General features: G+C 43.5%; 1 protein-coding gene across 1 annotated transcript in view; it reads left to right on the forward strand.

Annotated features, from left to right (window-relative positions):
* Positions 1 to 27469, forward strand: part of LOC122559247 (calcium/calmodulin-dependent protein kinase type 1-like) — a 172542-nt gene that overhangs the window by 135961 nt on the left and 9112 nt on the right. The window contains exons 4-6 of the mRNA XM_043708629.1: positions 18768 to 18906; positions 21012 to 21138; positions 24073 to 24148. Coding sequence (XP_043564564.1) covers positions 18768 to 18906; positions 21012 to 21138; positions 24073 to 24148 — 342 coding nt within the window. The remainder of the gene's footprint in view (positions 1 to 18767; positions 18907 to 21011; positions 21139 to 24072; positions 24149 to 27469) is intronic.

Here is a 27469-nt window from a genome sequence, read left to right on the forward strand (position 1 = left end):
CTGTGGAAAGAGAGCAGAGTTACCAATTTGAATCCGGTGACCTGTCTTTGGCATAGATTTCCACATCCACAGTTCTTTATTTGATCATAATAAATTGAGGTCTTGGGCTAAAATCAAAATCGAGGGCTCCAAACTGTATGTTATTTTATCTTCCTTGTGTACCGGCTGCTATATCCTTTTAACTTTGTGCCTGTGGCCGTGTATGAGTATAGGATTGAGTGACTACACAAAAACTATGTGCTTGATGTTGCACTTTAGTGTTCTTCTTTGTTGTTAGCAGGTAATAAACACATTCTTTTTTAACTCAAGAAAACCTTGTGATTAGCCCCTTATTGCTACAGTAAAAATGAGTGAACTAAATTTTAAATTGGGGAAGGGTATTGTGTTTTGTTCCACAGTCAGACTGTTGCTGTGCTTTTAAGAGAACTGCTCATGATATTATCACTGCATCATAAACTGTGACCTGAAGGTATAAAGATCTCATATTCCATATTACCTCTGATCACTTGAAGCATGACACTCTACTGAAAGCATGTTCCTCTTGTAACATAATCATACGCTTATATTCCTAAGGAATACTTTGTTGTAATAAATGTCTGTTGGGTTTTTCACTACCCCAATACCAATGTCCAGTTTCTTATGTTAGAGATAAGAAAAACATTGCTGCATCAGGTATACCCCTCTGCTGAAGGCAACTCACACCAAGTGTAGCCTCATGTTAAAGTAAGAAGCCTTACTTGAAACCAACAAGAAAGTTGGAAAGAGGGGAGTAATTCACTCTTTCTCACCTGGTTCTGACAGCATATTATATCAGACTTTCTTAGAGCTGGATGTACTGTGAATGCCTCACTATCAGATGATTTGATACTTTTAAAAACTTGACACACCAAATCACATGTAGGTAGAAGCTGTTCAACATTAACATTGCTTGGAGATTAATGTGAATAATGTGAGTCCTTAATGTCCCTAGGAAAGCTCTGATCAGTCATATTCTTGCTTGTTCATGTTGTTGGAGAGTGTGGGTTGGATAGTTTCGGTCGGTAGCACCTTCTTGTGTGCTGCTCACGGGAGGAAGTTGATATCTTTGACCTCAGCTAGTTTGAGAGTGCTGCTGACAACTAATTACAGTGTGGGAGAGTGAGCAGTAGACACTCTGTACTGCTCGCGATGACATCTGACTTATTAACCCCATGTCACTTAGCTGAATCAAGATTAAGCTACTTTTGCTGTTTTTTTGAGCATTTTTTGACAGGTTTCAATATAAATTACAACCTTTATATCCTAACACCAGCCTTTTCAGCCTTGAACTAAAGTTGAATCAAGTGAGCTCCTGTAGCCCTGCAAGGACTAACTCAAGCAAAGTATTTTTCCCCAGTAAAGACATTCTTTATTGGGCTTTTGTAACCACACCAGTGCTATCTTCAATTAGAGCTTACAAAAGCAGCGTCTTGAAGCTTGTGGGTCCTCGATTCAGTAATGATGGCATATAGCGAAAACTGTGTTGAGGCTTTCTAACTAAGGAAATGGTGGAACTTCATTAACAACAATAGTAAGACATAGACAGTATGAGCTAAATCTGTGTTTCTGGATCATATTAATTGAGGGAGGAGTACTTATTGGAATGAACAAGAATTCACTTCATTTGAACCATGATATCTTTACTGCTAACATAATGGATAAACCATAGCATCTAATTTCATGAGAACTAGCCATTTAACTGTGTCATGCACCTCCTCTGTGGGCAAGATTTTGCACCCTCTCGTGTGGCAAGTTTGGTGGCTGAGATGTGGGCATTTGATTGGACAAACAGGGTGTTTGGCAAGAAACCATGATGTTTTCCAAATTAAGTCCATGATGGGAAAGCCTGCAGAAACCCCAATTAGTTAATACCCACTTGAGAGTTTCATCCTACTATCACTAGAACTAAACCTGTCAAGGGCAGGGGTTGCCATGCTGGGAACATGTGGAATATTGCATCAGGGCAGTGAGGGTTAAAGGGGGTAGGGAATGTCCCATTGTGAGACAAACCCCTGCCCTTGCTGCCAACGGTTGTCCCCATGACTCCTAGCCGACAGCTCCCCTCCCATCATACGATCCTAGGCCTCGGGTGGATGTTATACTAGCATCAGCCACCACATCCCCACTGGCACTGCTGTTCAAAAGAGCTGCCAGCTAACAGTGCTCCATGGGCTGAATGTCAGTGTTGGGGTCCTCGATCTGAGGGAAAGGCCCACTATTGGCTTGTCATAGAGTCATGGAGTCAGACAGCACAGAAACAAACTCTTTGGTCCAACCAGTCCATGCTAAGCATAGTCCCAAACTAAAGTAGGCCCACCCATCTGGTCCTGGCCGATATCCCTCCAAACCTTTCCTATTCGTGTTTTTGTTCATTCCACATGCGAACTATCCTCTGTGTAAAAGATTTGTCTCTCATGTCTTTTTTGAAGCTTTCTCCTCTCACCTTAAAAATGTGCCCCTTAGCCTTGAAATCCCACATCCTAGAGAAAGAACAACTACCATTAACTCTATCTAGACTCCTACAGGTTGCCTCTATGCTCCAGTGAGAAAAGTCCCAGTCTATCCAGCCTTTCTTTTTAACTCAAACCTGCAATACCTAGCAACATCCTGGTAAATCTCTTCTGAAACCTTCCATATGATATAATGCCCTTCCTATAACTGAGCAACCAGAACTGTCAAGTGCCTTAAGTGGCAGTGGGCTTTCTGAAAAGGGGTGATCCTGGCCTAACCCTGGGCTCCGCAGCTGGTGGCTAAGACTCCTGTCAGCTCCAGGTAGTCCCATCCGGTGTACCATCTCCAGGTTATGTGGTTGAATTCTAAAGTGAACTTGAGCCTGCAACTTTCTGGCTGAAGTGAAAGTGTGACCCTCGGCTAATGTCAATATTCAGCCTTACTCTTGTATGTATTTGTACACAAAATCACAGAATTGTTGCAATGCAGAGGAGGCCTTTCAGCCTATTGTGCCTGCACAGTTTCTATTATCTAGTGTGTAGCCTGCTGGACCAACTTTCCTCATTCCTGAAGAAGGGCTAATGCCCGAAACGTCGATTCTCCTGTTCCCTAGATGCTGCCTGACCTGCTGCGCTTTTCCAGCAACACATTTCCATCTCTGATCTCCAGCATCTGCAGACCTCACTTTCTCCTTCTATTATCTAGTGCCAGTCTCTTGCCTTTTTCCCATATCTCTGCACACCATTTCTATCCAAATAATCATCCAATGCCCTCTTAAATGCCTCAATTGAACCTGCCTCCACCATATTTCCAGGCAGTGCACTCCATACCCTAAAAACTCGCTATATGAATTATTTTTCCCTCATATCATCCTTGCTTCATTTGCACATCATTTTAAATAACATTTTTTTTTTTGTTTTCTGAGCTTACACTTAGTAATGCTAATACACTGGTGATTAAATGTATTACTCTTTGCTGGCCAAGCTGATACATGGTTGAAGTAGTTGCAAGGGCATACAGCCACTATACTGTTTCAGTTGCATGTCCTTGATGAAGGTTGTTGACACCATGTTCTCCAAGTGTAGAAAGCTGCATGGACTGTTTGGTCTAGATTCCTGTATGGTAAAGCTAGAAGACTCTCTTGTCATTAACAAGGTATAGTTTATTGCACATTAGCAACTAGTTGCAAGTTACATTGATTGCTAGTCATTGATGCAGAGACTTTGAGGAGGACCAGACATTGGGCCTCACCCCTATGAGACCCTTAGCTCTTCTGCTTAAAAGTCCAAATAACATCATTTCAGTGGATGGTGCTTATGGAACTCCTCAGTATTAACCCTTTCAGACCTATATACAATGAATGTTGCATCAAATGATGCTGTGGCTTAGTGTGTTAAAATGTCTACCTCATTAACAGGAGATCCTGAGGTTGACTCTCAGTAGTAACTTTCTCTGGTTTTCTAAAGTACAGCTTTCAATTAGCAGAGCCAAAAAAGATCTGGGTTTAAGTTCCACTTGCCCTAGAGGTGTGCCATAACATTTCTGAACTGGATGCTTAAAATAACTGTGTTATATCTGAGATTCCTCAATGAGTTTGCAGGGTCTTGTAGTGCAGTGGTAGTGTCTCTACCCCTGGACCAAGAGGCCTGGCTTCAAGTTCCATCTGCTCTCGAGGTGTCTCATAACATGCCTGAATAGGCTGATTAATAAAACAAAATCTACAGTTGAAGTTGCTCCTTATAATTAAATAAATTTGCTGCTGCCTTTTAACCTTTCTTATCTGGATTAAAATGTATTGCTGACCAGTGGCACAAACACCTGGTTTGTAAAATAATTTGAGCTGCCTCATGATGTATGCATAATGATGGACAGGAAATTATTTTCTTCTTTATTCAGTCTCTCCCCCGAATTCTGATAAGCTTCTGTATATGAGGAAGGATGCTGTGAAACTTGAAAGGGTTCAGAAAAAGCTTACAAGGTTGATGCCAGGGTTGGAGTGTTTGAGCTGAAAAGGCTGGGGCTGTTTTCCCTGGAGCATCGGAGGCTAAGGGGTGACCTTGTAGAGGTTTATACAATCATGAGGTGCATGAATAGAGTAAATAGGCAAGGTCATTTCCCCGGGATGGGGAGTCCAAAATTAGAGGGCAAAATTTAAGGTGAGAGGGGAAAGATTTAAAAGGGACCTAAGGGGCAACCTTTTCACACGGAGGGTGGTGTGTGTATGGAATGAGCTTCCAGGGGAAGTTCAGTTACAGCATTTAAAAGGCCACTGGATGAGTATACGAACAGGAAGGGTTTAGAGGGATATGGGCCTAATGCTTTTAAATGGGACTAGATTCATAGGATATCTGGTCGGCATGGATGAGTTGGACTGAAGGATCTCTTTCTGTGCTGTGCAACTCGAGAACTCTGTAATCTCAAGCCCATGCAAAACAGTAATCTCCTGGGAGAGACATAAAATCAGACTGAAATTCCAGGGTAATCTATGGTGTGGAAAAGTGTACTCAGAAACCCCCATCTTCTAGGAAGTTACATCTGGTTCAACTCTAATTGGTGTTGACATCTCATTTCAGAAGGATGACTAATGTACAAAGTACATAAAGCTCTCCGGGGAGAGATGTCAGCTAGGTTGTGGAAGGAGCTAAACCATTGATGAAAGCTGTTTCAGATCACTGGGAAGTGGACAGTACTGACATGGCCGTATGAAAATGGGTAAACATTATGGGAATAACACCCTCATCCCCTTCCAGCACACAGCCTCAACAACAGCAGCAGAGGTGGCTTCCAGAACTGTGGCTCTCACTTCCCAACCTACACTTGCCACTGACAATGCCTCATACTGGGAGCGGAGGCTGGCGAAATGTTTCTTTTAAGTACCTTTTGTTTCCTTCATGAGTAGAAGTTAAATCTGTGGGATGAATTCTGTCCAAACAAATCACTTTGTAATCATCAGCTTTGGTATCTTTAATAACCATTGCATGTTGACTATGATATTGCTAACTGCTTATTAAAATAATGTTTTTCCCATTACCTCTGTAGCCAGTCTCACTGCTCCTGGTGACATGGATCAATTTGAAGCCCTTTTATTCCCCTCATTCACGACGATAATTAAACTCTATGAGACTTTGGGTTTGAGCTGACATTCCCTAATTAACCTGTTCTGATGTGTTACTACACACCTCAGGAACAGGTGGGTCTTGAACCCAGGCCTCCCAGTCCAGGGGTAGGGACACTACCACTGCATAACAAGAGGGCCCTGAACTGAATTACCAGAGGAGATGGAAGTTATGATCGGGTGTAAACAATTAATCTGCCTTTAATCATTTAATTAAGTCTGTCTGGTTCAACTGAATGAGTGCTGCTGTTATGAGTCTGATTTAACGGCAGCCTGGAATATTGCAGATGGCTGTTGTCTTTAACTGGAGTTGGTAATAAAGCCTCATCGTGTAGTCCATGTGAAAGAGAAGATGGGTACTCAGCGTCCTTACAAAAAACAAGACTTGAAGACTAAAATACAAATTGCTGGAAAAGCTCATCAGGTCTGACAGCATCTTTGGAGAGAAATCAGAGTTTACATTTCAGGTCGAGTGACCCTTCTCTGAACGTTAACTCTGATTCCTCTCTCCACAGGTGCTGCCAGACCTGCTGAGCTTTTCCAGCAATTTCTGTTCTTGTTTCTGATTTACAAAATCCGCAGTTCCGTTGGCTTTTAAGACTTGGAGACTGTTGGGTCTGTCTGTTCCACTTTGCCTTGCTCCTTTGTAAATAAGGCTCCTGTTATCCTTGATGTGACCATCAACATTTTAAGCAAAGGAATAATCAGCGTAGAAGGAGTCCATTAAGACAACTGTGCCAGTGGTGAGACTTTGAACAACATCTCCATGATTCACCTGCTCTTTGTTCATGACACTAAAAGTTTCTTCTTTTAAAGTACACATCCATTTGCTTTTGTGGAACGTTCCTGGTAATTTTATAATCGACCATGACTCAGAGGTCATGGCTGTAAAATCTCCATTCTCGCAATGGAAGAGCTTTCACTTTCATTTTTAGATTAGATTCCCTACAGTGTGGAAACAGGCCCTTCAGCCCAACCAGTCCTCACCGACCCTCTGAAGAGTAAACTACCCCGACCCATCTCCCTCTGACTAATGCACCTAACTCTATGGGCAATTTAGCATGGACAATTCACCTGACCTGCACATCTTTGGATTGTGGGAGGAAACCGGAGGAAACCCACACAGACATGGGGAGAATGTGCAAATTCCACACAGATAGTCACCTTGGGCTGGAATCGAACCTGGGACCCTGATGCTGTAGTGCTAACCACTGAGCCACTGTGCCGCCCACCCATTCTTGACATAATCCACTGTAACCTCACCTTATTCAGCTGCAGCCCTCCATCATTATTTTCTCATCTTTGTTAACTGCCTTCAAGCTCTCTTGGGAGTTTCCTGCTGAAAATCCTTCCCTTTTCTCACACCTTCTATACTAAACGGTGCTGTACCCAACAATTTTAACCATCTGGATTTCTCTCATTCCCCACCTCCACCTCCTCCTGCAATGCTTCTGAAATTTGTATCTTGTGGATTGTTGTAATTTCAAATCTGGACTGTGGGCTTTGTCACTTCCTTCTGCTAACACTTATTCTTGAACGTCCCCTGCATTCACAAGGCGTTTCTCTTTCAATGCTCCCAATCCCGGTCCTGTTTCTATGTTGAATTCCCCCAAGTTCAATATTCCATATTGTTGATGTACTGCATTTGGATTCCTCTCTTTTTTTTCGCTGTCAAATCAGTCATCATCATGATGTTACCCTTGGCGCTGTCTCTTTCTCCTCCATATTACGAAACTCCATGGATTGGATACCTCTTTCTCTCATATGGTTCCGCCCCTAATGCCTCAATTCAGTCAATATATATCTGCACTAGTGTCCCATCCATTTCTAGGATGAAGACCTCCAAGTGTATCTCAGGTGTCCACCGTTAGCTCTGGAGAGAGGTGTGAGAGCAATCAGTTTGTAGAGAAAGCTGCCTAAAGAGAGACTGGGTGAAATCCTATCATTAATCCTTTCCTTTGCTATTTTTAAAATTTATCACCCAAATGTTGGCACCCATTGCCTCTGACATTAGCCTGGCACCTGGTTCTGTCCCTATCACCATCCCTTGATCATTACCATATTATTCAACTGCTAGCAAAATAAAACTTTCTCCAAATGTTCAACAAGACTGAAGCCAACGAAGCTTGGGTTCTCCCCAAAGGCTTTGCATCCTGTCCCTAATTCAACAGGATACACTCACTCTTTCAGAAACAGAGAAGTAGCCTTCAGGATGAACTTCACTTCAGAGCAGTGCATATGGATTCTCAGGAATGGGAAAGCAATTGGGAGAGGCACACGAACACTTTAAGATCAGAGAAATGGATATTGAGGAAGATGTTGGAGGGATGGCAGAGGTTTGCTGCCCTGTTTCACCATGAGTTGCCCTTCAAGTACCATATAGCAACATCAGTTCCCCTCTCAATGTCATAAAGTCACCTGCCTCCCAAACATTAACCACATCTTTCAGCTGCCTAGGTTTGGTTTCTCCAGCACGCCACCTAGGTTCGACAGTGCACTAAACATCTCCTTTACCCTGTTCTTAATTAAGCCCTGCTCTCATTCCGCAACCCCCCAACCCCCATCTTCATCAATGTCCCAAACTCAGACACATAGAACCCAAAATCCATGTCCTTGTCTAGAAGTGCTTTCGTGGTATTGTTGATTCTCACCGTTGTAACTCCTTCAAATCGCAAGATGCTTAGGAGACTAGACAGGGTAGATGTGGAAAGATTGTTTCCCCTTTCTGGGAGGGTCGAAGACCAGAGGGCATAATCTCCCAATAATGTCACCTATATAGGACAGAGATGAGGAGCACCCCTTCCATCAATGATTAGTGAATCTGTGGTTGTTAATTATATTCAAGGCTCAGAGAGGCAGATTTTACTCAGTCAGGGATTCAAGAGTTATGGGAAAAGGCAGAGTCAAGGATTGTCAAACCAGCCATTGAATAGCAGAGCAGACTTGATGGGCTGAATGGTCTACTTTTGCTTCTGGTCTCTACATGTTAATGTGTGATATGTTCCTTCTGCCTCCAGCTGTCATTCCATTCACTACAGTTGTCTTTGTGTACACTTGCAAGCCTTTCCAGTTGCTTACCCCACTGTTATCCTTCCAAACTATTCTCCAATCTATTTCCCTGATCTTGGCTTTATTCATGGCCCTCTGCTGCTTCTATGCCATCCCCTAAAATCCTGCACTCAACCAACTTCAATAAAGAATGGCTCCACAATAGAAGTTAAATCTCTGTATATGTTGCAAGTTGCACAAGAAGATTTGCAGTTTAATGCTGGTCATTGGTTATCTGAATTGGTTTCCAAATGTGAAGCTGTCTGCTGTTGTAGATGATGAGGTGATTGCCCTGATCCTTAAAAGGACCATTTCGTTGCTGCTTCTCTTATGAATTCCATAACAATGTTGTTTAAAAATTAGAAATTTCTGAGTTCCTGCAGAGGTCTATACAGAGCTTGTGGTGGCACTTCCCTTAATAAGATTAGGAAGATCCTAAAATTGAGCCTGGGCCTGTGCTCGGTTAGCTACTGAGGCAGTTGTATGGGGGATGGGGAAAAAACATCATCCAACATTCTCCCCTCCCGGTCGCGATTTGATGAACACTGCTCGATGGTGTATCTCTATGTTTTGCCCTGGAATCTGCTTCAAGTCCATGGATTGAATGTTGGAGTCCCCAGGTAGATGAGAATGTTGAGAGCAGGGATGGGTTCTACTTGTGTGGGTGTGGGACTGGGGGTGGGTACTCTGAAAAACACCAGTATCAGGCAGTGAGTCCGATACAGGATGCTATTTGCAGTCCTGGATAGGAATAGTAATATATCATTGAGCCCATGGAAGCTGTCCTACCATTTGGTATGATTGTGCCTCAATGCTTTTTACCTACAACATCTCTATAACCGTTTACGCTGCTGGGAATTAGAAATCTATCAATCTCTACATTAAGTATACAATACAATTGAACCTCAGATTTTCCAAGAGCCAGACAGTCATTTTCTTGACATCAACCAGTGTTGCATGTGGGGACCTGGCAGAGTGCCCATCAGAGCAGGCTTCAAAGGGATTGCCTGGGAGATTGAAAATTCCATTGAATTCCCGGAACCCTCCAAAACATCCATTTAACCTGGATGATTCTGAGAGTTCTGCTGAAGTGAAGCAAATGGGTTATTAAGAAAAGTTTAGACCAATAAAAACCTACCCTAAATCCTGCAGAAGTATTCAGCTGACCCGTACTTAGCTCACACACTATCCAATGACACCTCCCACAGACTCTGAGTTGACTCACCCTTAATTCCTGCGGACCCCACACCATCTTGTTGAAGTATCTCTGGGAACTTACTATCTACTGAAACCAGGTGCCTCTCTACAGCCGAAGGCATCTTATTCAGCAGCACCCTTAACAGGACAAAAAATCTGTCCCAAGATCAGTTAAGGCCTCACCCATGTGAAAATCTTTCATTTTAATCTGTTTGTTGTCAATGTAGTGACAATTCAGTCCCCAACTGATTTCCCTTGTTGGGCAATCACTCCCAGTCTGTGCTGGCAGTGTAGCTGGATTTATCAAGTCTGAAATGATGGCTAGATTCTGAAGGGAAAACGATTCCTCTTTCAGGAGAGGTGGAGGAGAAATTGAAAAGTAACTTTGCAGGTTTTTCCTCAAAAGGTTATATGGAAAGTCCTTGCAGCTTATTGGCTTTATGCACTGGGTTGCTGCTAATACACTAATCCTGTTGTGAGACTGTAGAGCTGTAATCAGTGACATGTCAGCAACTTTTTCTGTTGCAGTGAGCTGCTCTGTTAAGGTTACACTGAAGGGTAGAAGTTGAGATGCCATGTTGCAGCCGTACATCACATTGGTGAGGCCTCTTTTAGAGTACTGTGTATAATTCTGGTCGCCCTTCGAGAGGAAGGATATTATTAAACTGGAAAGTGTGCAGAAGAGATTTACAAGGATGTTACCCAGACTGGAGGCTTTGAGCTATAAGGAGTGGCTGGGACCTTTATCTCTGGAGTGTAGGAGGCTGAGGGGTGTCCTTATAGAGGTTTATAAAATCATGAGAGGTATAGATAAGGTAAATAGCCAAGTGTTTTCCCTAGAGTAGGGGAGTCAAAAACCAGAGGGCATAGGTTTAAGGTGTGAGGGGAAAGATTTAAAAGGGACTTGAGGGGCAACGTTTTCACACAAAGGGTGGTACATACATGGAATGAACTGCCAGAGGAAGTGGTAGATGCAGGTAGCATTACAACATTTAAAAGACATTTGGACAGATAAAAAGGTTTAGAGGGATATAGGCCAAACACAGGCAAATGGGACATTCAGTTTAGGCAACCTGGTCAGCATGAATAAGATGGGCTGAAGGGTCTCTTTTAGTGTGAGATATGACTCTCAGATGCTAGGACAATGAGAGTCAAAGGGCTCAGGTGTACAGAAATCTTGGTACGAAAATAAAATCCTGTGTGGTCGTTTAAAGCTGTGTACCTAAGGCTGTTGAAAGCAATACATTGCGTACAGTTTCAGCAGGTTGGTTGTTCAGTCTATGGTGCTATGTGAACACTCACATTGGACTGGTCACTGCTCTGCTTGTACAAAGTACCTCAATGGAGAAGTGCATTTCAATGGGGACTAATTTGACAATTACAGCCCCACCTACAGAATTCAGCGCTAATGTTCACAATCACTTAGTGCGGATAATACTTTAGCTAAGTGACCTTGAATTAGACAATTTCTTCCTGCTATTCAGCTAATGTATAAACAGAGCAAGTCGGAGCAGGAGTGGAACACAGTGTTCCATAAGCCAGCTCTACCATGCAATAGTGTTGTTGCTAATCTAATTCTGTCCTGAATGCCACATTGCTGATTCCTGAAGAAGGGCTTATGCCCGAACCGTCGATTCTCCTGTCCCCTGGATGCTGCCTGACCTGCTGCGCTTTTCCAGCAACACATTTCCAGCGTCTATCCTCCATAACCCTTGATTCTCCTGCTGATCAAAAGTCTAACTCAGCCTTGACTATATTTCTGCGACCCCGTTGTTGGCTAGAGTAGAAAATTCCAAAGACTAACAACTCTTTAAAGGAAGAAATCCTTCCTCCTCCTCTTTTCCTTAAATGTGAGGCTCCACATTTCGAAACCCCCTGGTTCTCTGTTTCGCCACGTTAGCTCAGCACCTGATCCGAAAAGCCAGCCTCTCGCTCTCGTATATTTCATCAGATCACCTCTCATTCTTTCAAACACTCAACAAGTAAAGGGCCTAACCTGCTCGGCATGGTAGCTCTTGTAATGAAGGCCAGCATTCCATGTGCCTTTCTAATTACTTGCTAAACCTGAATGTTTATCTTTTGTGATTCCTGTACACAGCCACTTGGGTCCCTGTGCACCACAACATTCTTTTTGTCCCTCTCCCTCCATTTACTCCAGGAATAGGGGTAAGGAGGTGAGCTAAGATGCTCATGCCATGCATTCTTTTGGCCTCAATGTGTTCTTCAGTGATGCTTCCTAAGTTCTGAAGAGCATTCTTTCAATACCCTGTTTGGTAATATGTAGGCGAATTTAAAGGGCTCAGCCCAAAATTAATTGCTTGGAACTATAATTGTGTAAAAATGAGCGAGCTGTTGCTGGAACAGGTTGTCATGAGGAGCCTCTCTGTTATCACATTTTGAATGTTGACTAAAATAATTAACATTTGACAAAGATTTAAAAGAGAAGGAATAAATTTGAGCAGGAAGGTGGCAGTCAAGGCTAGAGGTGAGGAAGATCTAGAAGCTAGCCTGAGGAGGGCTCATGCCTTGAGGTTGGCTGAAGATGTGATTCATCAACCCGTTTCTATATATCTTGGGGGAAGGTGGAACTTGAACCTGGGCCATCTGGCTCAGAGGTAGGGACACTGCCACTCTGCCAGTTGAGCAAATGTGCCATTGTCCCACAAAACCATTGGACTGCTCTCTCATCAGAAACAAATAACTGGTGTGAGTTTAACCTGAGGGTCACTAGGCCTCAGGGGCACAGTGAGGTTGAGAAGACCAGACTAAGCCAGAATAGACCATCTAAACATGATGGAAGTAGATTTATTCAAAGTATTCAAAAAGCAAAACAAAGACAGTTTCCTGATTTTCGAGAGGCAGGAATGTGAAGGAGTGCACTCTAAACCTTTCAAAGCCCTCCTTCATTAATTATTCAGTGAAAACTTGAGATTTGTGGAGTCTCATGAGAACCAATTAATCTAAGATTTTCTTTTGAAGCTGTCATTTTAAGATAGTCCTGGATAAGGGAGATCCATTCTTAGTTCCAACTGTTTCACCTCTACTCACCTACAGCTAAATCCCTCGTTCAGGCCTTTGCTATCCCTGGAGTCGGATATTCCAATACACCTTGACTGGGTCTCTCACTGTGTACCATCTGTCTATTTGAGATTATTCTGAACTCTGCTGACTATGTGTAATTTGCAGCAAATCCCATTGCCTTTACGCCTTTCAGCTTGGGTGACCTGCCTCAGCTCCCAGTTGAGGAATGTCTGATTTTAAAACTCCCATCCTTGATTTCATACCTCTCCATGGCCTTGTCCTTATTGAACTCTGTAATCGCCTCCAACTCTTCAATGCATGGAAGGTCCTCTAACACAGGCCTCCTGCACTCCCCCAGTTTTAATCATTCAGTTGCCGCGGCCTCTAGATCTGGAATACAATCCCTGGATTCTCTGTACTTGACTTTCTGTCTTTAAGGCCCTTCTCAAAATCTATCCTTTTGGCACAGCATTTGGCGACTAGGAGAAAGTGAGGTCTGCAGATGCTGGAGATTAGAATCAAGAGTGTGATGCTGGAAAAGCACAGCAGGTCAGGCAGCATCCGAGGAGCAGGAGAGTCAATGTTTTGGGCAAAAGTCCTTCATCAGGAATGTGGCTGGGAGGTTCGGGGGTGGAGAGATAAATGGGAAGAGGTGGGGGGAGGGAAAATGAGGAAACTGGTGAAATCCACATTGATGCCTTGGGGTGGGAGAGTCCCGAGGCAGAAGATGAGTCGTTCTTCCTCCAGGCGTTGGGTGGTAAGAGAGTGGCGATGGAGGAGGCCCAGGACCTGCATGTCCTTGACCCACCATCCCCTTCTGTCTCTGAGTCATGTTTTGTTTACCATGTTCCTTGGAATTGATGTTCATTCACCCGAAAATTAAATACTTACAAAGCTCCACCTCCAGCATTCAATTGTTGCTTAAAAGATGCCACAGCTTTCCCTCAATTGCAATCCCTTTTACATGTTGTCCACTCTTCGTTAAAAAAATCCTAACAAGGGTGGCACGGTGGCACAGTGGTTAGCACTGCTGCCTCACAGCGCCAGAGACCCGGCACAGCTTTCCCTCAATTGCAATCCCTTTTACATGTTGTCCACTCTTCGTTAAAAAAATCCTAACAATAGTCCTAATGGATTGCATCTCATTTCCATAAAATGCTCCTTAAATTGGCATACTATTTATTGTTCACATTGTTCCCTGAAATTAATATTGCAACAATTTGGCAAAAGGTATCTAATGCTTTTCAGTTTTCTGGGTGAAAACAATATCAGCAAAGTCATTTGAAGACTGTACCAATTCACTGTGCTTGACTTCAGAATCGGTTCATTGTAGTGATGGTCCTCATCCTCTATTGGTTCAATGATTTGTTAACTGGCTGTCAATAGGAACCACAGGAGCTGTTCAAAGGCTTTCAGTCTCAGAGGTAAAGTTCGCCTGTCTTTATGCAGATCATGTCAGATGTGGAAGCCTTTTCTTTAGTTTGTTACAGATATGTGGGCATCACAGGCAAGGCCAGACTTTACCACTCCTAATTGTCCTGGAATTTGTGGGTTTTTGTGTCCCTTTGTGGGCTTGGGAAGACAATGCTTGGATAGTGACCCAATGATGGTATGTTCTGGGTGGCAATTAGGGACGGGCATGAGATGCTGACCTTGTCAGCGATGCCCGCATCTCATGAATGAATGAGAAAACAATTTGAATCAGGGCTCTGTGTGACTTGGAGGGAAAGTTTAAGGTGTCTGTGTTTTCACAGCATTACTGCTGTGGTGTCAGAGGTCACAGCAGAACAAAGTTCTTTTAAATAAACACGGTTATTGGTCCATTTTTAAACTAAAACTTGTTCAGTGAAGGAGCATTAACTGGTTAACATACACAGCCAGCAATCTAAATGTTTATCCATCCAGATAAACCAAATCAAACACATGCACACAAACTCCATTCACTCACTCACACTATTTCTCTGTTTCTCACCATCTCTCTCTCCCCCTCTCTCTTTTAAGTGTTGTGGAGTTGTTGCAGTGTATCCCATAGAGTGTTCATACTGTGACCACAGGACAGCAGTGGTGGATGCCATGTACGCTGATGTCAATGGCAGGTTCACTGTGCATGTGAAATGCTGTCTTATCTTCCATTTTCACTCTTGAGTTTTGAGCAGCTGCAAGCATCTGTTGTAAAGGCTCATAGTTCTGAATTGGGTTAATGAGATTGCATAAGGCTTCACCCAACCTGATGATGCCACATAGATAGAGAAGAAGCAGTTTAGCACAAGGTCCTGATGGAGAGAAAAGAATCATCTTTGGCTCCTGGTAGACTTGGTCTTTTTGCCTAAAGTGTCAATGTAATTTACAGTTTATTGTAAAATAATAGGTACATCTTGTTACGTTAGACAAGTATCCCCTCATTAAGACCAAATAGTGGTTTACCCTTTACAAATACTCATTAGATAGACCCACTGACTTAGTATCGTGCAGTGATAGTGTCCCATCTCTGAGCCAGGAGACCTGGGTTAATATCCCATCTGCACTAGAGATAACACCTCTGAACAAGTTGATTCAAAATAATTTGGGCAGCAAGCAAACGGTGTCCCCAGATACTCTCTGCCTTTAGAGAGAGGTTAAAGACAAAAAAAACTGCAGATGCTGGAATCCAAAGTTGACAGGCAGGAGGCTGGAAGAGCACAGCAGGCAGGCAGCATCAGGAGGTAAATAAGTCAACTTTTCGGGTGTAACTCTTCTTCAGAACTCTTTAGAGAGAGGTGGGCACCTCAGCAGGTAGTGTTTTATCTCTCCTTCCAACTCCATTTTATTTTAGCCCCCTCGCGCTCTCCCTACCTCTCTGTCAGCTTTGGTGGTCTGCATTGCCCTAATGGGTTTTGCACATAAATTAAACAGTTGGAAAACATTGATGATTTGCTGGTGGTGGTTAATAGATGAAAAAATACCATAGTGATGGGAAGAATAAATGTTCAGATGCGTATAAGAGCACTTCTGGATATAAAACAAACAGTAACTTAGACAGGAAGACAGCACTCTACCCCCATCACAGTTGGTAGAGCACAGCATGTGGCATCATCCAGGGCTCCTGCTGAATATCGGGACAAGCTTGGAGCTTGTAGATTGGAGTGGTTCTGGGAGGGTGAGCTGCTTGGCACCGAACACTAAGTTTCTTTACTCAGCTTGCTGCCAGGATATTGATCTGGTTCTGTGGAAGGGTCACTGGACCCGAAGAATTAACTATGATTTCTCTTCATGGGTGCTGCTAAGTTTTTCCCAACAACCCTGTTTTTGTTTCTGATTTCTGGTGGCTCAGTGGTTAGCACTGCTGCCTCACAGCGCCAGGGATCCGGGTTCGATTCCAGCCTCAAACGACTGTCTGTATGGAGTTTGCACGTTCTCCCCAAGTCTGTGTGGGTTTCCTCTGAGTGCTCTAGTTTCCTCCCACAATCCAAAAGATGTGCAGATTGGGAGAATTGGCTGTGATAAATTGCCCGTAGTGTTCAGGGATGTGTAGGTTAGATGCATGAGTAAGGGGTAAATGTAGGGCAATGGGTCTGGGTGGAATACACTTTGGAGGGATGGTGTGGGCTGAAGGGCCTGTTTCCACACAGCAGGGATTCTAATTTCCCAATTCTGCAGGTTTTTTTTGGCTTTTTTATTATTGATCTGCTTGCTCCACTTCAGCTTCTGGATTAGAGGTCAGCTCCCAAAATGGTGAAAATGTGGAACTCAGCAGATCAAATAAAATAATACAATAAATACAGAAGCTGGAGATTAGAAGTAAAAACAGAAAATACTAGAGAAACTTAGCAATATCTGTGGAGAGATGATCGGAGTTAACATTTGGAACATCCAGTTTTGAAGAACAGTCCCTTTGGACTTGAAACATTAGCTCTGTTTCCCCCTCGATATGCTGCCAGACCTGCTGAGTATCACCAGCACTTCTCGTTTTTTTTTGTGTTGGATGCAAGCAATGCTCAAGAAATACTCATAGTGTCCTGTAGATGGTGCTGTCACACTACAGAATGGGCTCCCAAAATGTGACCACTAGGTGGTGGTATGGTTGTATGTGTCCAGATGATGTTTTAATCAACAGTTTTACAATAAATAAACCGTTTGGCTCAATCTACTCAGTGTTGATGTGCTTGTTCCACAAGAGTGTTCTCCCACTTCGTCTAATCTTATCAATAATGTTCCTTTCTCCTTCAAAGATCTAGCTTCTCCTTAAATATAAAGGTTTGAATACACCTACAAACAGATTCAAGAACAGCTTCTTCCCTGCTGTTATCAGACTTTTGAATGGACCTCTTAAATATTAATTCTGATCTCTCTCTCTGCACCTTCTCTGTGGCTGTAACATTGTATTCTGCACTCTGTTCTTTTACCCTGTTGCTCTTTGTATGGAACAATCTGCCTGCATAGCACAGAAAGCAGCAATTTTCACCGTGTGTCAGTACTTGTGACAACAATAGATCAAATCAAATCAAATCAAATGTGTGTTTGCGAATTGTCTCAAGCCCTGTGGCAGCAGGTTCCACATTCGAACTATACTTTGAGTAAAATTATTCCTCCTTGAATAGGCAGGGGCTGAGGGTCCAGTGGGAATTGGGATGTAGGCTATCTCTGAGCGAGCGAGGTGGAGCAGGGGGTTGCACTGACAGCAGAGTGTGAGGAGCTAGCCTCCATTGTCTGGTCTATACATTAGTTTGTATAAAAGTTATTCTCTGATCTCAAGATCATCCCTTGCTACTGCTTTCTTGCACTAACCAATGATCTTGGTTTTCTCACCTTTAAGTGCCTACAATTTTTATAAATTCCAGAGGCTGGAGTGATTTGTTTCACTGACGATAATATTTTCATGAGAAATGAGTGTTGGGACGTTCCCCATTACTGGAGCATTCCTTGTTCAGTTTCTATTTGTAATGAAACATAAAGTGACATGACACTGTTAACTCCTGCAAGACTCTAAATTCTTTCTGTAGGTAGGGAGCCAGACTAGGGGCGGCACAATACAATGAATTAGTTATACTTTACTTTCAGGAGAAATACATCCAAATCTCCAAACCATGTTGGCAGTATACCTCATAGTTTGAATTTTCCCAGCAGCCAAGGAGGAGTTGTTCGAATAAATTAGAATTAAGATTAGATTTTATTGTCATGTGTACTCAAGTACAGAAGCAAAGTGAAAATTGTAAAATGTCATCATTTCCAGCACCATCTGATGTACAAAGTGACCTAGGTACGAAATCTTAGGTATGAAGTAGAAAAATAAAGGAAGAAAGTTAAAACTTAAACATTGCAGTCCATCTTCATAATATGTAGAAAAATAAAGAAATAAAATTAAAGAAATAAAGATCTGAAGAGGATCTGTTCTGGGAGAAAACCGAGCCCAAAATGTCTTGGATGAGGGCCCTCTGCTTGTAATGACTTGGCTTGTACTGTAGAGTGCACTGTCCATTTGTCATCACCGTTTTAGTAAAAGTGGATGCTTGTTGGGATTGTAGATTGTTGTCTGTTCAAAGTCAAGTTGTTCAAAGTCGAGGGCATTTTAATTTAACACCAGAGTAGCAGTGAGTGTAAGTCTGACTGGTGGTGTTGGGTATGAAGGCAGTGCATTAAGAGTGTCACACAAGAAGGCTGGTTTGCTTATCTTCCTGGGGTTTATTTGACCAGCACCAATCTCCTCAATGTAGCTGGTGACAATGCATTATGGTGAATGTACATCTCTGCATTTAGGTTATGTCTGTTTATATTGACTAGGTAAGTCTCCAGCATTTGTTCCAATAATGTGAAGCATAGACCTTGTCCTTTTCAGTGTATGGATAGGATTTGCCATTGTGCTTCATGGGAGCGATACGTTGATGTTGATTTTCATTGTGCATTGTCCCTCTATCATTATGTTTCCCTTGATCTTTCACAGTGTGTCTGGTGGGGAGCTGTTTGACAGGATAGTGGACAAGGGCTTCTACACAGAGAAAGACGCCAGCATGTTGATCCAGCAAATCCTGGATGCTGTCACGTACCTGCATGAGCTGGGCATTGTACACAGAGACCTGAAGGTATGTGGATACTAGGACAGACATTACACAGGTTAGAAACTGTATACAGTAAAACCCCCTGTTTCCGCGGATTCGGTTTCCACAGTTTCAGTTATCCGTAGTTTACCGCGCCCTGAAAATATGTCACAGAACATTCCAGAAATAATTCCAGGGGGCTGCCGAGGAAGTAAATTTCCCATTTAAACGATAGGGTTCGCTACTATCTGTGGTTTTGGGCATCCAAGGTAGGTCTTGGAACGTATCACCCACGGATACAGGGGTCACCTATATTACTTTTTCCATTCAATGTCTCTCAGCTTTTGAATAGTGCCACAGGGATTAAAGCTGGACCCGCAATTATTAACACAATTAATATGAATGACTTGGATGTGGAGAGTGAATGTACAGTAGCCAGTTTGGAAGGTGGTAAGAACAATGACTGCAGATGCTGGAAACCAGAGTCTAGATTAGAGTGATGCTGGAAAAGCACAGCAGGTCAGGCAGCATCCGAGGAGCAGTAAAATTGACGTTTTGGGCAAAAGCCCTTCATCAGGAATTCCTGATGAAGGGCTTTTGCTCGAAACGTCGATTTTCCTGCTCCTCGGATGCTGCCTGAACTGCTGTGCTTTTCCAGCACCACTCTAATCTAGAGTTTGGAAGATGGTACAAAAGTGGATATGAAGGCTTGAGGTGAGGATGACACAAAGGGCCAGCATTGGGATATAGACAGGTTTAAGTGAGTGGTCAAAAACTGGGTGGATGGAATATAATATAGGGAAATGTGAGGTTACAATCTTTGGCAGAAAGAATAGAGGAGCAGAATATTATTTAAATGGAGAAAGCTGCAGAACTGTGAGATTTGGGAATCCTCACCCCTGAATCACAAAAAGCTAGCATCTACTTACAGCAGGTAATAAGGAAGATAATTGGAATTTTGGCCTTTGAATTCCCTTTGTTTAAAAGGAAATGGAATAGAAAAATATGAAGGTTTGGCTAAAACGATACAAGGCACCAGTCAGACCACAGCTTGAATACCATGAACAGTCTTGGACCCCTTATCAAAGGAAGGATATACTGGCATTGGAGGCAGTCCGCAGAAGGTTCATGAGGTTGATGCTAGGTACAGAGGGACTGAAAGGTTACGTAGGTTGGACTGTACTCACTGGAGTTTAGAAGAATGTGAGATAACCCTATTTAAATATACATGATTGTTAGGGAATTTGACAAGGCAGATATGGAAAGGTCATTTCCTCTTGTGGGAGAGTCTATGACTAGGCAGAATCATCTCAGAATAAGGGGTCACCCATTTAAGACAGAGATGAAGAAGAATTTCATCTTCTTGTGAATATATGGAATTCTTCATTGCAGAAGGCTGTTGAAGCTGGGCCATTAAGTATATTCAAGACTAAGGTTTTTAATCAGTAAGGGAATCAAGGGATGTGGGGAAAAGACAGGAAAGTGGAGCTGAGAATGATCAGATCAACCATGATCTTGTTGAATGGTAGAGCAGACTGGATAGGCTGAATGGCCTGTGTCTGCTCCGATGTTTTATGGTTTTGAACAAAAACACATCGGCTGTCACATCCACGTAAAGGAAGACTGCGTTTATTTAGGACATTTCACAATCTCCGAGCATTGTAATTACTTTATCCCCAGCCAGTAAGCTAAAACAATCAGAATCACAGAATTGTTAGAGTGTAGGAAGTGACCATTCAGCCCATCATATCAGTACCAGCTCTCCCATTCAACATTTCACTTGGTGCCATTCTCCAGCATGCTCCCTATAACCCTACACATTTTCCCTTTTTAGTGAACGGTTTAATTCCCTCTGAACATCTTGATTGAAGTTGCCTCCACCACACACTTGGGTAATGCACTCCAGAACCCTCACCTCCCAGTCATTGTCTTTTTTGCTGCTTTCGTCCATGACTTTACATCTACTCCCTCTCACTCTCGATCCCTTCATCTTCTCTGACCATGTTCCTCCTGATTTTGAATACTTTGCTCAGACCTTGTACTTTTTAATATTTGGCAATGTCGTCTGTACATATGCTCTGCACTGTCTCTCACTCTACAGAAAGACTCTGTGGCTTTCAGTGAATGTTTTGTTGCATTTAACCCTGTAGCCTGAGAACCTGCTGTACTACAGCGTTGATGAAGATTCCAAAATAATGATCAGTGACTTTGGCCTGTCGAAAATTGAGGGCACTGGTAGTGTGATGTCCACAGCGTGTGGTACCCCAGGATATGTGGGTAAGTCCACACAACCACTGCAGACCATACCGAATATGCTGCAGTGATTTACTCATTCAGTAATATCAACATTACATTTGTCTTTGAGAAATGATCAGAGGTGTTGCTTTCAGAGTTTTCTCACCTGAATCGGAAAACTTCCCACCATGATGGACTGAGATCATTGTTTCCCATTCTAGATTTTTTTTTGTTCATAGACACTATTAGCCACCTCGGGAGTAAGTGGGACTTGAACCCAGGTTCGAGAGTGTGTTGCTGGGAAAGCACAGCAGGTCAGGCAACATCCGAGGAGCAGGAGAATCAATGTTTCGGGCATAAGCCCTTCATCAGGAATGAGGCTTGTGGGCTGGCGCTGAGAGATAAATGGGAGAGGGGAGGGGGATTGGATTGGGGGGAAGGTAGCTGAGAAAGCAATTGGTGGATGAAGATGAGGGAGAAGGTGATAGGTAAGAGGGGGTAGTGATGGATAGGTCTGGAGGGCAGTGCCGAGTTGGAGGCTTGAGACTGGGATAATGTGGGAGGGGAGGAATGAGGAAGCTGTTGAAATCAACATTGATCCCGTGTGGTTGCAGGGTCCAAAGGTGGAATATGAGGCATTCTTCCTCCAGGCGTCAGGTGGTAACGGTTTTGGCAGGAGGCCCAGCACTGCATGTCCTTGATGGGATGGGGAGTTGAAGTGCTCAGCCACAGTGCGGTTGGGTTGGTGGGTGCAGGTATCCCAGAGATGTTGTCTGAAACAATCGACAAGTAGGAGTCCTGTCTCCCCGATGTACAGGAGACCACACCAGGTGCAACGGATGCAATAGATGACATTGGTAGAGGTACAGGTAAATTTCTGATCGATGTGGAAGGATCCCTTGAGGTCTTGGATGGAGGTGAGGGGAGTGGTGTGGGCACAGGTTTTCTATTTCCTGCAGTGGCTGGGAAAGGTGACAGGAGTGGGGCGGTGGTGTGGGGTGGGGGGGAGTGTGGACCTGACGAGGGAGTTGCAGAAGGAATGGTCTCTCCGGAATGCTGATGGGGTGGGGGGGAAGTATATCTTTGGTGGTGGGGTCCGTTTGGAGGTGGTGGAAGTGGCAGAGGATGATACAATGTATGTAGAGGTTGGTGGGTGGAAGGTGAGGACCAGGGGTGTTCTGTCCTTGTTGCATGGGAGCGATGGGGTTCAAGGGTGGTGGTGTGTGAAGTAGAGGAGATGCGCTGGCGGACATCGTCAACCACATGGGAAGGGAAGTTGCAATCATGGAAGAGGAAGGCCATCTGGTTTCCTAGCTCAGTGGTAGGAGCACTACCACTGCACTACAAGAGCCCTCCAAATTTGGTGCTGTACTGACTGAACTACCTGAGCTCAGTTTACCCATTCTAACCTCTTTACTCACCTAATGGAGAGGGCAGATACTTAAGTGGCCACTCATTGACTTAAGGGCTTTAATTGCTGGTTGTTGCTTTTCTTTTATTCAATTGCGGGAGGAGCATATCACTGTCTACGACAGCATCAGGGCAGTTCAGAACCATCCATGTTGTTGTGCATCTGTAGTCAGGGGTAGGAGGCCAGGTCAGATAAGGATGGCAGCTTCCTTCCCTAAAGGGCATCAGTGAACCCAATGGGTTTTCCCATTAATTGGCAATGGTCATCCTTAGACTTTTAATTCCAAATACCTATTGAATTAATCTGCTGTGGTGAGATGTGAACCTGGGTCCCCAGAGTGTTATCTGGGTCTAGAGGCCAGTGATAATACCACTAGGCCACTGCTTCACCTGTCAAAAGGGTCTTTCCCTAATCTCTTGCCTTTGTAAGTGACTGTGGCCCAAGAATTTGTGGAATTAGTTTTCTTCTCAAGTCTTATTTGTCAGAATGAAAACGTTAGTAAGATCACACTCAGTGGATGAATAGGGTAATTGCAATCCATGTGGAACCAGAGGCTCATGTTTGGTTTGAGCCAATGCTCCAGCTACATTTCTGGTTTTGAACCAAGCCACAAGTATGAGTGTAAGGTTGATGTTAAGTGCTGTCCAGGAATGCTGGGTGGTGCATGTTAATACAGGCTCCACACCTAATGTGATTGTGCCAAGGTAGGTTACTGTGTAGTGGGACTGTGGGGACAGAGGAATGTCTGAGTGGATTTTAGAGGGATGGCATCCATGGGAGGACGGTAAACCTCTTCAGACTGACAATTTTCCAACTAGGAAACTTAAAAAAAAAGTTGGAGAGAAATTTACTTGTAACTCAAAGAAGGATCAAATGGATGAAAACTCAGTCTGTTAAAGATTTCCCCAGGACTATTGTTAGCACAGACATTAACACCATTTGAGACGCAGTGAACTGGGGTCTCTATTTAAGAAAGTAGTTCGAGGAATGGGTCATCGAGACACTGTAGTTTCTTTCAGCCTTATTGATTGTTTGCAGTGCTCTGAAACCATTAGTTCATCTCATTGAAGAGATGTAATGGTGTGAGGGAGTTACATTATATCAGGGTTTATTTGCAAATGCTCAGGGATTTACATTAAGATATAAGTCACTGTGAATGAAAGACATACACTGAAAAACAGACTGAGCAGTAATGGAGATGGGCGAGTTGTTTGAATAAGGAATGGGCTCAGATTTAGATTACGGTTAGTGAAGATATTTTTTAACCAGCCTACTCCAGGATGCAGTAGCACACCTCTGAAGTGGGTGGGATTTGAACTGAGGCCTCCTAACCTAGAGTTAGGAACACTACCAATATGCCCTTTTACACCAGGGCTCCGTTCTGCTTGTTGTCTGGCAGAGAAGGACAGTGTTACCTATTCAGCCTGTCCTCTGCCAGAAGGGGGCAGTGTTACTTGTTCTGCCTGTTGTCTGTCAGAGGAGGACTGTGTGTTATCTGTTCTGCCTGTCAGGGGAGGGCTGTGTTACCTGATTGCTAATCCATAATTTTCTGATTTTTCCCACAGCTCCAGAGGTTTTGGCACAGAAACCTTACAGTAAAGCAGTTGACTGCTGGTCCATAGGAGTCATCTCTTATATTTTGTAAGTTATTTTCATCTGAATCCAATTTTGAAAAGGATCAAATGAATCTCTCAATTCAAATCTGTGATTTGAAATAAACTAATCCAGCAGAGACTAGGATTTGAATTTTCTTTGAATGACTTTAACCATGTGTCAAATCCACTCGAAATTACTGGGATGATTGATTTGGATCTGATGGCTGGAAGGTCCTATTGAAATGAATAAGGTTGATCCCAAAAGCAAAATGCTATGAATGCTAGAACCAGGAACATGGGATTTAAAGGTAAGAGTAGGCCATTCAGTGCCTCAAGTCTGATTCACAATTCAATAAGATCATGGTTGATCTGGTGTGGTTTCATTCCACTCTCCCTCGGTCTCCCATAATCCTTGACCTTTTTGTCTATCAAAAAAATCTAACGGCCTTAATTGACTTGGCCCCTGGCTTCTAAGGAAGAGAATATCACATTCTTGTGACCTTCAGAGACTGCAAATTCTCATTACTTCCATCTTAAAAGTTTTTCAAAACCTTACGTAAAAAACAAAGGTTGCTGGGAATATTCAGCAGTCTGGCAACATCTGAAAGCCTGTAACCTTTCATCTGAACTGGGGAAGGTTAGAAATGTCACAGGTTTTAAGTGAGTTAAAGGATGCAGGAATAAGACCATAAGATATAGGAGCAGAATTAGGCCATTTGGCCCATCAAGTCAGCTCTGCCATTTGATCATGGAATGATATGTTTTGATATGTTCTCCTAATCTCCTGCCTTCTCGTCGTAACTCTTGATCACCTTACTAATCAAGAACCTATTAATAAACCTACCAGCTCAGCGAGCAAACTGACAACCTGAACCTCAACCTGAGCTACAAATCTTCTCAAAAATCGCAAACCTACCTGTTTTCAATGCATTTAATGAGTTCATCTCCATAACTTTCTGTGGCAATAAGTTCACTGATTAACTACCCTCTGGGAGAAAGAAATTCCTCCTCATCTCAGATCTAAAGCGTTGCCCTTCACTCTGAGGCTATGCCCTCAGGTTCTAGTCTTTCCTGTCAGTGGAAACGTCTTGTTAAGTCTCCATGTCAAGTCTATCCACGCCTCTCAGTATTCTGTAAGTTTCAGTCAGACCACCCTTATCCTTTCGAATTCCATCGAGTACAGACCCAAAACCCTCATGCTTTCATATGACAAGCCCTTCATCCCCGGGAACATCCAAAACCTCCTCTGGATTCCCTCCAAGGCCTTTGTTCGATACAGGGCCCAAAGCTACTCACAATAATCCAAATGTGTTCTGACCAGAACCTTATACAGACTCAGCAGTAGATCCCTGCTCCTATATAGTGCTAACATTGTGTTTGTCTTCCTAACTGTCAACTGAATCTGCCTGTTAACCTTACGAGAATCCTGCATTAGGACTCCTAAGTCCCTTTGTGCTTCAGAATAGTACAAAAGGTAAGGCCTGAGATTGTGGGGAGGCCTGGAGAGACTGAATAAAAGAGTTTATGGTGCAGGGCCAAAAGGATTAGAAATGGAACAAGCAAAGAAACAAGATGCTGTGTGAACTGGAGATGTGAATGGCAGACTAGCGTCTGACAGTTAGCACCTGAGAGCAAAAACAGTTTGCACTGAACTGTACAAAAAATAGGAAACAAAATGGGGGCCACAGATGACATTCTGAAATTTTTGAACTGTGTTAAATTCAGAAGGCAGTAAAGGGCCTAATTGAAAAATGGTGTGCTGTTCCTATACTGTCCCTGACCTATGTAGGGATGGGATAATGCTCACTGGGAACTAAGTATAAAACATGTAACATCTACCACTGCTGCTGCAGACTGTCGAAAATCTCTGGAGCTACCTGGCATCTTGTTAAAGTGAGTACTGATTGTCTGTGGTTTTGAGATATGTTGCCTTATGTCAACATGCCAATATGCACTGTCATGGGAACATGTCACAGGGGAAGCTGTTGGGGATGAGGGAGGAACGGGTCAGGGACAGTTACCAAGTTGATTCAGAAGCTCTGTGTTCCCATTTAGAAAAATAAAACTGCAACGGGTTTAGCTCCAAATTGGAAGAAAGTGAGGACTGCAAATACTGGAGATCAGAGCTGAAAATGTGTTGCTGGAAAAGCGCAGCAGGTCGGGCAGCAGGTCAGGTCGGGCTTATGCCCGAAACGTCGATTCTCCTGCTCCTTGGATGCTGCCTGACCTGCTGCACTTTTCCAGCAACACACATTTTTCAGCTCTTAGCTCCAAATTGTTCATCTCACCAAGAGAGAGATTACTAAAAGATCTGCCTGGAATGAGAACCTGATACCGATGGGAATGTTTTCGGGGATTGTGGCACAGGTGGAGTAGGCCTGGAAATTCTCACTTAAAGTTGTATTTTCGTTCTGGAAAATTCCAACTTTAAGTGAGGTGGCTTTACGTGACTGGGAATCAATATTAAGATGGGAGTTAGGTTCCACAGGCCCTTCCTTTGCAGGAAAAAAAGCATTAACACATTCTACTGGACCCTGATGGAAGATGACATGCAGTAACTTAAATTCTTATTGTTAAATAACTGTTAAAATAAAATGAATTTGCACATGAATCGCCTGTTGTGGACCTTCTGAGGTGGACATTGATTATGCCTTTGTTTAGTGAGTTCATTATTCCAGCTACCACCACCCACAGGGTCCTCTTCAGCTCCAACTTTCTGGGGCCACCCCCTCTGCTGGCTGCAATCAGCAAGGTGTGGGTAACGGCTAGGCTTGGTGTTTTCTCCCTCTCTCTCTGGGCTGCTGACCAGGGCTGCAGGGTGCTTGCACCGGTGGGATAGTGCAGGGGAACTGGTGAGGCCTCCCAAGCCTGACGCAGATTGAGGGTTTCCTGGAATCGTTCAGTCCCGTCTGCTGCCCTCTGGGTAAGAGAGGAGGACACTGTGACTGGTGTACTGTCATGTCTGGGCAGGTCCTGGGGACATTGGGGTGGCATTGGATGGCAGACAGGGTGTTGAGTGGCACTCAGGCTGCAACAGTTAGGTTGTGGTCTGTTGGGTAAGCGGGTGCCCAAGGTAAAGCTCAGGCAGTACATGGAAAGACTACAAATCAGAAGGCTGGCAGAAGGACTGGCGACCAGTCAGACAGAGGCGGTGGGTCCCTCGAAATATCACAGCTGGGACCAATAATTCAGCAAACAGTTTTTAACCAAATCTTGTAGTACTCCAGCTTCTTTCAGACCCCAATAGCAACAACAACTTTAAAGTGAAGCAATACTGAACAGGACAATGTTAAGCAAGGACTCCCTGAAACTTACCTCTGCTGCATAGCTTGAACACCAAAAAAAGAATTGAATTCTACATTCATCA

Source organism: Chiloscyllium plagiosum, chromosome 18, assembly GCF_004010195.1.
Source record: "Chiloscyllium plagiosum isolate BGI_BamShark_2017 chromosome 18, ASM401019v2, whole genome shotgun sequence".
Classification (NCBI taxonomy): domain Eukaryota; kingdom Metazoa; phylum Chordata; class Chondrichthyes; order Orectolobiformes; family Hemiscylliidae; genus Chiloscyllium; species Chiloscyllium plagiosum.